This window comes from Carlito syrichta, unplaced genomic scaffold (assembly GCF_000164805.1).
Source record: "Carlito syrichta isolate Samal-C Ts95f unplaced genomic scaffold, Tarsius_syrichta-2.0.1 Scaffold314676, whole genome shotgun sequence".
In the NCBI taxonomy this organism is placed as follows: Eukaryota; Metazoa; Chordata; class Mammalia; order Primates; family Tarsiidae; genus Carlito; species Carlito syrichta.
In genome coordinates this window covers 683,478-696,054 of record NW_007258772.1, presented here as the reverse complement: position 1 = coordinate 696,054, position 12,577 = coordinate 683,478, and the positions used below count along the sequence as shown (strand labels likewise).

The window sequence follows — 12,577 nt, the reverse complement described above, 5'->3', positions numbered from 1 at the left end:
ATTGATTGCAGGTGTTTGTCATGGTTTTGTGTGATGCTGTGGTCACAATTTTAAGGTCTTTCCAAGGACAGAATTCATGACACCATCCATATCCTCTCAGCCACATAGCTTCTAAGAAACTGCTAATTGTGATGGGTTATCTTTTTCATAAACATACTATACTTTTCAAGCTTTATTGCAGAACTTTTAAAGGCAAAGATTTGAAAAAATAATCCTTGGCATCTCCAGGCTAAACATAACCAATTATGAATTATGGATGAATATTTATGGTTTTACTTTACAATAATCTATGTTTTTTTAATCTATTATTTTCTGTTATTTTTTCATACTAAATTTATGTTTTGATGATTGTAATGCATAATACCATAGGTGTAATATTGCATGTAATGTTGGGAGCAGGTGTTGACTCCCTGTGTTACTGTGTGCAAGATTACTTCCTAATCTTTTGTTTTCTCATTTGTAAAGTGGGGGTGATTATAATCGTACTAACCTTTACTTACTCTTTCTAATCCTTAGTTTTCTCATTTGTAAAATGGAGATGATTATAATAGTACTAACCTTGTAGTATTGCAGTGAGGATGAATTAATGTATGGATAAAAAATAAGTGCTCTATTATAAAGATTAGTTATTATTTTTATCCAAAAAGTTATTTGTAGCACTCCTCTTAAAAGCAGTTCACTTTTCCTCATTTTGAATTTATAGCTTTTATTTGAAAATATATTTTTTAACATAATATTATGTTAAAATATCCTGTTCTGGGATTTTGAAATAGCTTTTGTCCTGGTATTTTCACTTTTAGTTCACATGTTTATCTTCTCATACCATGAATGAGCTAGAATCTCCTGGACTGTTTGACAGCATGTGAGTTGGATTGCAAATGAATGCCTTCAAAATTCACAATATGTAATTTACACTAGTTTGGCAGGTAATTGAAGCCCCGGCAAATCATTTCTCTTTTCATATCATTCATTTATTTTCGCAGAATAATTCAGAAAGACAAGGCTTTATATCATTAAGACCATCCTAGAAATAAATAAAATGTTACTATATTATCATAATTATATAGAAAATATCTATGAATAAAATTTCTGATAGAAATTCTCTCCAAAGTATTGATGGTTCTTAACACAAATAACATAACTTAGGGCAACCTTTTTGTCTTTCTATTTTATGTGTTAAGTCTTCTTTACCATTTCCCACTTTAAAATTAGAGCCATATTAGCATGTTATTTTAAAAACTTGTCTTTTGGGGGTCTTTGTTTTCAAAACTCATAAAAAACTGAAATTTATTTATAGCTTTTTGACTGCACAGGTGTTCTGATAGATTTACATTCTTATTTCCTCATCACATGTGTGTGTTACAGTCCAATAAAATCACCACAAGAGGCTTGCTTCATAGAGAATTAGAGTTGGATTTGTGACTCAAACAAGTATTAAGAAAAACATATTAATGTGCTTAGCATTACATGTGCCTCCATTTCCTTCTCTTTAAACTGAGGGGATAGGACACAGAATTGACACAGATGAATTCTTCTAGCTTTAAAATATTGTAAATTAAAAATTTAGTACATAGACGTCTTCTTTTCTTTTTCCTTTTTTAAATTTAAAGAAGTGGGGTACAATTCAGGATTAGATATACGGGTGGTCATTAGACATTCTCCTAATGCTTTTTATATAGGTACTGTGATGGTCTAGGGAATGTGGCCATCATCTCAGTTAGCTGAAGCAGAACTTTGTAAATTCTTATGTCATAAGGAAGCTATCATTGGAGACAGCGTCTGAAGGTTCTGACTAGTATTTCAAGATAAAACATGGATCTAAATCTGAAGAAAAGTGGCTCTTTGCAGTAATGCTTTTTGCAAAGTAAATAATTTTTGAACAATGATTCTAAACTTCTATGATTGTTTCTAAATTATCACCATTTATAGAACTAAATTAGATCAAGGATGTTAGCTGAAGGCTGGTGCCTTTATGAGTAAGCACCAGCTGAGTCCATCAATTCATTGGAGGAGGGGAGGATGGTGCATGGTGGTTGTGTCATAGAATATTTTATAAAATGAACATTTTATTTCATTCAGGTTATACTGGAGAACTTTGCCAATCCAAGATTGATTATTGCATCCTAGACCCATGCAGGAATGGAGCAACATGCATTTCTAGTCTCAATGGATTCACCTGCCAGTGTCTAGAAGGTAACTATTATTTATTATCCAGGAATACCTTTTACCTTTTCCATTTTAAACCATAATCTAATTTGATCAGCTTTGCACTTTAAACTTCTGTGAAACTTTACACAAGAAAACTTCCTATTTTGTTTCATTTATAAAACAAGCATAGGAGATAGTCCCCTCCTTTTTTTACTTTATGCAAAAAAGTAGGTTGAAAATTGTTTGAAGATTAGACAATCTAGGAATTGCTGTGATTTTATTTATACATTAAAAATGAATTACTGTAGTAAAATGGAGTCTCCTTCTAATGTCAAAATTTTTCTTAAGATTTCTATTTTGTTAAATTATTTGGTTTTTGATACCATTTAACATTTAAAATTCAACGTAAAGTTTATATGCTTCTGATTTTAAATCAACTTTATAAAGTCTTAGAAAATTCAACTCATCTAGAAAGTCACATCTTTAGGGCTACTTTTATTTTTAAAAATCAATTTTACTGTCAGCATAGTTTAACCCAAGGAAGTAGGCAGATAATCACAGCTATCAAGCTGGTGTCCAAGGAATTATTTTGTACTTTGAGGAAGTTTTGTCCCCATTTCTGCCTGGAGGGATGTTATGGAAGGGATTACTTTAAATCTTTAATGTTGTTAGAATAACATGATATTAGATTTTTAAAAAAAAAAACCAGCATGTAAACTCCTGATCCACAGAAGTGACACTGACAACTACGTAGAGTCACAGCCTCCGCAGAGATTAAATATAGAGCCTGAGTGTGTAGGGAAATATCTCTGTATTCAAAATTATCCCAGATTGCCTGTAGCTGAGACTCAGGGAGAGCAGTGATATGGATAGGAGTTGATAAGAGGCCACTGCCTCTCAGATAACCTGAGTGCTGGGAGCCTCAGGAGCTTCCCCTGTGATTGGCAGCACTTCATACTTTAATTTTGAAGAACTGAACATCAACTAAAGAAGGGAAGATGTTGTCTTCTTGGTCACCTGGGCAGGGCAGGATGACTGTGGCCCACCTAGCTAACTCCCTTTCTGGCTGTGTGTGCCGGTGATGAGTTCAGTGTGCTTGATGAGACCCGCTCTTCACCCTCTGCTTCTTCTTTTGCAGTGTGGGCTTGACCTTCTAAAACATAGGGGAACCTTGGAAACGTTGTCCAGTGCTGATGACTGAGCAAGCAGCACCAACTTTCACTCACATACAGAGTACTTTGCAGTTTTTAAAGCTCTCTCATACCCTCGATTAGTCTGTTCCCATCTAATTCTGATTGAAAGCCTTGCCCTTTAGTCAAGGGTGGACTTCAGGGTAGTTCTGGAATCAACTGTGATTTTTGTGAAGGAGCTTTAAGAACTCCAAAGTGCCTTATTATTGTTATTCGTGGGATTGTTTCCAGAAAGTTACAGAGAGGGAGTAATTTGCACAAAATCACATTGGTAATAATGGATGTCCTTAAAACGAGGATTTTTGCTTTCATTCATACTTCAATTTCCTGGTCGATAAAGATACAATAAACACTTCCTGTATACCAGGCACTGTGCTAGGTGCTAGGATATAATGCTAAGCAAAGCTGAGACAGCCCCTCCCATGGTGCATACACAGATAAGATTGTAATTACATGCACGGATAGGTGCCTCAAAGATGCACAAAAGGGATCTGCCTAGCCTTGGGAAATTGGGAGAGATGTCCACATGCAAAGACCTTGAGAGAGAAGATGGAGGAGATGGCACAGTTGAGGGCATGACTGAACTAAGAGGATGAGGAAGATCGTGCTGACAGCAGGTGGATGCGGATGCGTCCAGGGCAAGGCTTGCAGGGCTTGGTGGCTTCAGTGAAACATTTCATCTTTATCCTAGAGGGGAGGGAGTCCAAGGCCAAGGTTTGAAGCCCAGTTTTACCACTACTTACCAGCTTTGTTCCATGGGACAGATGACTTCATACCTCTGTGTGTCTTGGTGTTTGAATCTGTAAAATGGAAGTGATGATAATGCCTCGTTCATAGGGTCAGTATAAGAATTAAATGAGGTGATACAGACAGAGTGCTTAGCACAGTACCTGGCTCAGTGCTCAGTAAATTTTAGCTATTTTATTACTATTGTTTTCATAATTATTATTATTATTTAAAACATTGGTGAATTTAAATAGGGGAATTTGAGCTTTTCATTCTGGAACAGTACTGAACATAAATTGGAGAGAAACAAGAGTGGGAATAGGAGAAAAGTCTGGGGACTGTTGTGGAAGTTCAGGAAATAGATGTTGACTGTTAGAAATAGAAAGATGGAACTTAAAAGAGAGACCCTAATGAATTTGGGAGGACTTTGGAGGCAGATGAGGGAGCCTGGAGAAGGATGGGACCTGGACAGTGAGGGAGTCTGAGATGGCAAGTCTGTGGCTTCTCACTTTGTGGCTGGTTGTGCCATTCAGGGAGAAACAGGAAAACCAGAGCTGTGTTCTATTTTGAATGTGTTGGGTTTGAGAGACCCTTGTGACATCCAAGTGGATATGTCAGCAGGGCAGGTGCCGTATGAATCTGGACGAAGGATCATCCAGGGACATGTCTTCTTCATCCAGTGGCCTATCGATTCCTCCATCCTGCCTAAATAAAGCCTTAAGAAAATGCAATGCTCTAGAATAGAATAGAAAAGATGAACATGAACTTCCCACTTTGAAGACTTTAATTTAGAGGTTTATCTTCATTGAAGACTGGCCAGGAAAAAGAAGACTCTAATTATTATTTAGAAGAATTCACTGGAATGTGTTGAAGCCTCTTAACAGGAGCACATAGCTGGTGACTGCCATTTTTAAAACAGCCCCTCCCACCAGCCTATTCTTAGAGTGCATGTTTTTATCTGTCAGCAGCAACTAATATTTATAGAGCACTTTGCACTTTAAAAAGAGCCTTTGTCTCCAGGATCCTTCTCACATCAGCCCCACTATGAAAGCCACTCTGAGAAATACTTTACAACTATAGAACATTCCGGAGCTCTGAGCCCGCCCTTGATCCTCACCTGCCTCCTTTTCTGTTTCTCCTTTGTACATTTGTGTTGATTCTGTCTGTCCTTCTCCCTTGTGTTATTCTTTGAGGGGAAGAAATGTCTTTTATTATTCTTCTTGCCATCACCTACTCTCAAACTCTGCCCATAGGCCATGTCTTAAGTTACTGGGAGATTCATTAATATTTGGTAAATGATTTAGTTATAAAAGTCAACACTTAGCCGGGCTCGGTGGCTCAGCCTGTAATCCTGCACCTTTGGGAGGCTGAGGTGAGTGGATTGCCTGAGCCCGCGGGTTTGAGACCTACCTGGGCAGCGAGACCTCATCTCTACAATGAATCAAAAAATCAGCTGGGCGTGGTAGCGCATACCTGTAATTCTGGCTACTCAGAGGGCTGAGGCGGAAGGATTGCCGGAGCCCAGCAGGTCGAGGCTGCGGTGGCCGGGAGCTGCCACTGCACTCCAGTCTGGGCAACTGAGTGAGACTCCAACTCAAAAAAAAAAAAAAGGCAACACTCAGCTATCACTCACTATGTCTACAAACTAATTTGATCCCCACAACAATCTACGAAGCACATACTATTAATATTTCCATTTAACAGATTGGAAAACTGAAGCACAAGAGGGTAATAACTTGCCTGAGATCACACAGCCCGAAATGGAAACTCAGGCAACTTGGCTCCAGTGCTCCTAACCACTGTCCTCCACCATCTCTGAATATATTCTTTAGAGGAATTCCTGTTATGTTCATTATTAGAGATTATCTTTGTAACCATAATAATGAGTAGAACACATGCAAAGTAAACTTCTAGATGTCTCTGCCATTTAAATTTTTAAATCTGGAAGAAGTGAGAACATTTTCTTTCTTTTTTTTGTAAGTACAGTGAAATCCTTTTACAACAATTCCTCTCAGATCAGAAACCTGTTAAAAATCGGTTTTCCCTCAGGAGAGAGCTTTCACCATTGCACGTTTATATCCTTTTTCTTTTCCGACCTTTTCATCTTCATCCTGTTTCCTTCAAGGACCCTTTTCCACCTGATCTGGGCCAGGCCTTCAGAGGTTGAATTCCTTCCTGGGCACTGTTTCTTTGACTGCTGTCCTTCCCCAAAGTTCCGAGTCAGCAGCTCATGCCTGCTCTTCTATGCTGAGATCTTTATCCTTCATTAATGGGTTCTGCCTTTTCTTTGAATTTCTACTTAACTTTTACTAGATTTATATGGAAAAATCTAATTTCAGATTCAGGATACAGTGGAGACGATAAGAAATAAAAGTAAAATATCATGAGTGTTTTTTATATCTACCTTATTGAATCACAAATCACAATCAGCAACCACTGGCAGGATTGCTTATGAATTTACTGTTTACCTTGAGGTTGTCTTTATGTTTGCTTCTAACTTTGAGAGTCTTAAATTTTAAGCAAAATGCATTTAATTCTGAAGATGTCTGTAATATTTAGGATCACTGCATATTGGTATTTAAGTAATGAATATATATATGTAAAATTTGAATACTATCCAGTCATCATCGTTACTTTAGCCTCTCAATTTTTATTCCCCACCCCTTCAGGATGCACATAGCAATCAGAGACCTAAGTGAGAATATGGGGCTTTGTGCACTATTTTGAGGAAATGTTATTTTATATAATACATTTTATATTTTTATTTATTTAAAAAATTTTTTTGAGGCCAGGCTCCATGGCTCAGCCTGTAATCCCAGCATTTTGGGGGATTGAGGCAAGTGGATTGCCTGAGCCTGTGGGTTTGAGACCAGCTAGGGCAAGTCGGTGAGGCCGCGTTTCTACAATAAATCAAAAATTAGCCAGGCGCAGTAGCGTGCGCCTATAGTTCTGGCTACTTGGAAGGCTGAGGCAGAAGGATCACCAAAGCCCAGCAGGTCAATGCTGGGGTGGCCATGAGTGCACTCCAGCCTGGGCGACAGAGTGAGGCTCCAAACAAACAAACAAACAAACAAAAAAGGAATTTTTTTTTTGAGTCAGGATCTTACTACAGGCTGGCGTCCAGTGGCCTGATCACATCTCACCATAGTCTCCTGCCCTTATGTGATCCTTTCACCTTGAGGTAGGGTAGTTAGCACAGGTTAGACATGGATAGATAAATTTTCCATAGGCAGGTTTTAGGAAACATTCAGATATTTTTAAAATTACATTTTACTGCAGGCCAAGCTACAGTCTGCCCCACCCCCTTGGCAAATCAAAAGAAAACTCCACCAGATGCAAGAATAGGACAGCCCAGCCTTTCAATTCATGGTTTAGCATAATAATCACTAAGAATCTTTCAGGTTTTCTGTAAAGGCCTGAAGGCCAAATTCTACCTCTTAACTAACCAAAGCCATAGAAATGATTATAAAACCACCTTGTAGTTTAGGAACTTGTGAATTGGAAACGTCTGGCAGGTCTCCTACAAAAGACAGTGTGGTCAGGAAAAGACCACCCTCCCCTTGTCTCCTGTCAGGAGCCCAGCACTGTCAATCTCTAGTGATGGTTACCTAAGCTCCACCCTCTTTATCATATCAATCATTGTGAAGGTGTGTCAGGTATATTGTAAAGAGCAAAAAGTGTGGTTTCTTTTGCCCATGCTAGCTCTGGCTTGTCACCCTCTCTTTTCTCCCTTCTTTTTCTAATAAACTTTTCTGGTCTCTCTCAAATTCATTTCAGAAACAAGCCAAAGAATCCACTGATTTTGTACCACACCCCACCCAGAATCAATTTCAACTTCCTGAGTTGCAGGCACATACCATCATACCTATCTAATTTTTTACTTTTTATTTTTATTTTTTGTAGAGACGCAGTCTCACTATGTTGCCCAGCGTTGTCTCGAACTTTTGTCCTCAAGCGATCCTCCCAAAGGCTTCTCAAAGTGCTGGGATTACAGGCATGAGCCATCACATCTGGCCCTAATGCATTTTAAAAACTCTACTGTAAAGATATTTTCTAGCGCCATTCCTATTGATAGAATTATAGATGCATAGAATTTTTATTAACTGTTCTTGCACTAAAATTCTGAGGGCAATTATTACAATGAGAAGACTCAATTCAGTCCTATTACTTTTAGAGTGCTATCAGATGCTGAAGATCTTATAAACTGGAAACTCCCATAGCCAAACGTGGAGAGTTGGTGCTCTTCTGTGGCCTGGTCTTTCAACCTGAATCTGGGCCCAATAGTGAGGCAGTAGAGAGGAGTGATTATTAATGTTGGTTTTGGGGTCACACTGCTTTGGTTTGAAGTCTGGACTCACTTCTTTTTACAGGCTCTTTGCTTCTCTGAGGCTCATTTTTCTCATTTATAAAACAGCAGTGATACTAGTACTTACCTTATAGGCCAGTGTGAAGCATAGAAAAAGTCCTTAGCACTGTGCTTGGCATATAGTAAGTAAATAAATGTTGGCTATTATGATGATGTTTATTAATTTTTCATGTCACCTTGGGTGATTAATATAATTTTATCTCTTCTACTCTTTGTTACCTTGTGGTAAAATAATGAAGGTTGACTGTTACCTTGAAGGCACCCTATTCCTAAAAGTCTTCAATTCAGACATATCAGTTGAAGAACCACTTACTGAGCCAATAAATCCATCTTGTTTCAAGTAATATTTATAGAGAAAAATCTTCAAAACTTTTAAGTGACTCTAGGGAAGGCCTGGGGGTCTAAACTTATATGTTGGCCCAAAGGTCCTACAGGTTAAATTCCATTGCAACAATTTCCAAGGGTTTACCCCAACTATTTTGTTTTTCTGCATTTTATAACCTTGAGTAATCTAATCATATAAATCCTTTTGTCCAACTCAAATTTCAGTGGTAATGCTTTTCATCTTAAAGGGATTTACAGGCGACAGCAACACATGTCATGAAAGTTATCTCTGAGATAATGTGTATTGTTCAGAAACTGGGCATGTTACCCAATAGGGATTTAGGAGCAATATAGTTCTGGGATTCGGTTGTTTTTTCCAGTATCCTGATATGTACAATCTTGGTGAAAGCACTCTCTTAGGACCACATAAAACCACATGTATTTACAAAAGTAACATGCAACATGTCCTCATAAAATTAACAGGCCTGAATAGAATGCTGTTCTTGTTCTTTTACAATTTGGCATTATCCCTAAATCACCACTTCATTTAGAAGTCATAGCAGCTGAGATTTTTGGAGTTCCATGTGGTGTATAGTTTTACCTTTTGGAAACAATGCAGGATATTAAGACTTATTAAGTGTGAGTAAAATTTTATTTCTATGTTTGGTGCATGCTGATTCATTTTGTTTTACAACTAAGTTCATTTTTCTTTTTATTTCTTTTCTTTTTCACATAGCACAGTTTGTCTGAGATTGTTGAAATAAAGACGCTGCATGGAATTTTGGTTGCTTGCTCTTTTCCACCAGCAGTAGGGACAATGACTGCACTAACTTTTAGTGAATGACCTGGATCTTTTCTCATGGGTTTGGTGCTCATTCCCTTTTGGAAATGGTTCTGGTTCCCAGTTTAGTGCTAGCAGCTGGCAGTCAGAAGTTATAGTCTGATGAATGAATGGTAAACATGAGCAATGACATCTTGATGCTTTTATTTTTGAAAAGAAGTAGGATATATCTAACAGATAAACACAAATTTTGAGGTTTTAAGCTATATCCAGATTGACCCATGACAATTATTTGGCATTCTTATACCATTTTAACTTTAAAATTTAGGCACATGTCTTGAACTTCAACTATTGTTTCTTTCTTATGGCTCACCGCAATAGTAACAGCATCCACACTGACAATAACAGTCACGATGCCATCTGCCATTTGTTGAATGCCTACTGTGTGTCAAGTACCAGTCTTGGCATGTTGAGGTTATTATTCAGCATAACTTCACAGTTAACAGCTGAGCCTCAAGTTGACTTTTCTGCTTGAGTTTGAATCTCTTTGATCACTTGCTCCCTGGTCTCCTTGGACAAGTGACTTAAACTTCAATTCTTGATGCCTCGTTTCCCCCATCCATTGAGTGAGGGTAGTATTAGTGTCTACCTAAAGGGGTTGTTATAAGGATTAACTGAGCTATGAGTATATAGTGCTTAAAACAGTGCCTCACAGAGAGTGAATGATTGATAAAAGTCACTATTAAATCCTCCCAACAGCTGTGCAAGGTAGATATATCATTTTGCAGGTGAATCCTGAGGTTCTAGGGTTCTGATTCATCCAGGATATGAACCCAGGTTTTTCTGGCTCTGAAGTTCATGATCTTTCTGTTGCACCAACTCTTCTCCGATCAAGTTCTACCTCACATGATAGCTGTTTAGCTGCATATCCACTTTCCACTTTCCCTCTAGGGGCTCTAGGCTCCTTGAGGGCAGCAATACTAGATATTTTGTATCCCCTAGAGCACCCAGCACTTAAATACACATGAGACACTTGTTGAATGAATGAGTGAGTAAATATCTCGAAACTGTTCCAACAATAACATTTTATATGGGTGGAAACTTTCATATAACCAAGATGGATTAACCAGTGTTCACTAAAGTAAGCAAGCGCATCTCACTGGCTAGACTCATTGCAAACTAAGTAATGCCAGCAAGGAGTGGGGCCTCCCATCTCATTCCATTGCTTCCACTGCCTGGTTTAGGGGTGATTTAGAGGTCATCCAGAGACTTGGGCAGAGTTCATATTCACACTTTGGGACCCTTCTCTGGTCTCTCCTTTTTCAGAACCCTCTTTCACGCCTCGTGGTGTGGCTGTCCAGGTCTCCTTCCAGGGCCCCTCTGGACAGAAAGTTCAGTTTCTGTGCTGGAGTCTTAATCTCCTTGTGCCACCATCACAGCTGTGGCAGCCCTCAGGGTAGAGCTCCCAAATATGAAACGCTTTCCATGCCAGCTGCTTCCTCTATATTTGACTCCTCTCCAAAACTTACCTCCTTGGTTTACTTTCCAAAACTTTGAGGTAATTGTTTTTTACTTTTTGTGCTTTTGTTAAGAGTTTACAGTTGTTGTTTGTGGAAGCATCTGTTTGTTATGAGCTTACTTCTCCATATCAGAAACAGAATGTTCATAGCATTCTGCAAAGCAACAAAGCCTTTACAATAGAAATATAAATATCCTAGTGTAACATGGCAACCTCAACTCTGAGACGGCTTGCATGTAAGGTTCTTTACATGTTCTAAAGAAGTCACCCAGAGGTCCAGCAGGGAAAGACATTGGTTTATTAGAACTTACAGGAGGCACTGATGATGGCTAGTTGGTGAAGATAGAATCCGTGCCTCAGGACCATACAGCTAACAGTTTTATAGGCAAGCAAGTGGATTAATCAAATTGCTACCTGGTGTTTACAATTACATTGATTACATGTAATTACATTGATTACACATCGGTTTCAGCTCTGCTCAATTACCTGTACCCATGACTTGTTACTGGGAGTATGCATATCCTGCAGAGACCAGCCTTGCCCACAGGTTGCTACCTGGGGAAGGGGCAGAAAGAAGCCAGATATAGGGGAAAGAGTCAATGTCTGGATAATTACCTCACACTTGGAAGCAAATATAATTTTCATTTTTCCTGCAGCAGAATTATCTCCTTACGTATATCCCTTGTTAGACCACAACAAACAATCAGGGCTAGAGAGAAATGTTTGTCTTTAACTTGGACCAGAATATCATGTGATGCAGTCCTGGGCCTCATTCAGAGCTACTGAAGCTCCAGTTCCTACAAGCGTCTTAAGGTAGGGAATATCCGGAGAAACCCAGGCCTAAGGCAACATTGAACAAACATAAAGCCATGAAAGTGAAAGAATGTTTTATTAATTGCTTTATCCTATTTTATGTTTTGGCTAAATAAACCTTTCTTTGGCTCAATTTTTCCAACCTAATTTCAACACCTATGACCTAATATATTTATAAAAGGCAGCTGAAGATAGATACTTATGCCTTTCCTTAGCTAATTTAGCCTATTTTAAATATATTTTCCCACTGCTCTTTAGAATTGCCCCAGGTATACTTTTTTGTAATGTCCATGAAGAATTTGTCATTTTCAGAGTCTCTCCTTCTCACGTTCTACTCCCAAATACTCTGCACTTAGTAATGCTTCTAGCCACTGTAACCCAGGGTATTCACATGGGATTTTATATTTACTATGGACCACTGTCACTGCATGTGACCATGGTCCTATTTTCTGTGACAGCCTACAACTTTACACAGCACATTAAATTATTTTCGTCATTTTCGCCTCGGTTATCAAGAAAATTTATGCTCAAATGAGCTCAAAGGGGGGGGGGGGGAAAGCCAAAAAAACCAAAACCTATAATTACATCCCCAAGAGAAAATCACTTTAAATGTTAGGTGAACATATTTGAAGTCTCTGTATTAATGCCCTTTTTAGAAAACTGAAATTGAGTCTTACTGGGCATTCTATTTTGAAATGAGCTTCTTTAAC

The 12,577-nt window shown here is 38.4% G+C and overlaps 1 protein-coding gene across 1 annotated transcript in view; it reads left to right on the top strand.

Moving 5' to 3' along the window:
• The first annotated feature begins 2,057 nt into the window (after positions 1 to 2,057).
• The window catches only part of LOC103274258 (delta and Notch-like epidermal growth factor-related receptor), a 103,983-nt gene continuing 93,463 nt past the window's right edge, over positions 2,058 to 12,577 (top strand). Inside the window, exon 1 of the mRNA XM_008071720.1 lies at positions 2,058 to 2,193. Coding sequence (XP_008069911.1) covers positions 2,058 to 2,193 — 136 coding nt within the window. The remainder of the gene's footprint in view (positions 2,194 to 12,577) is intronic.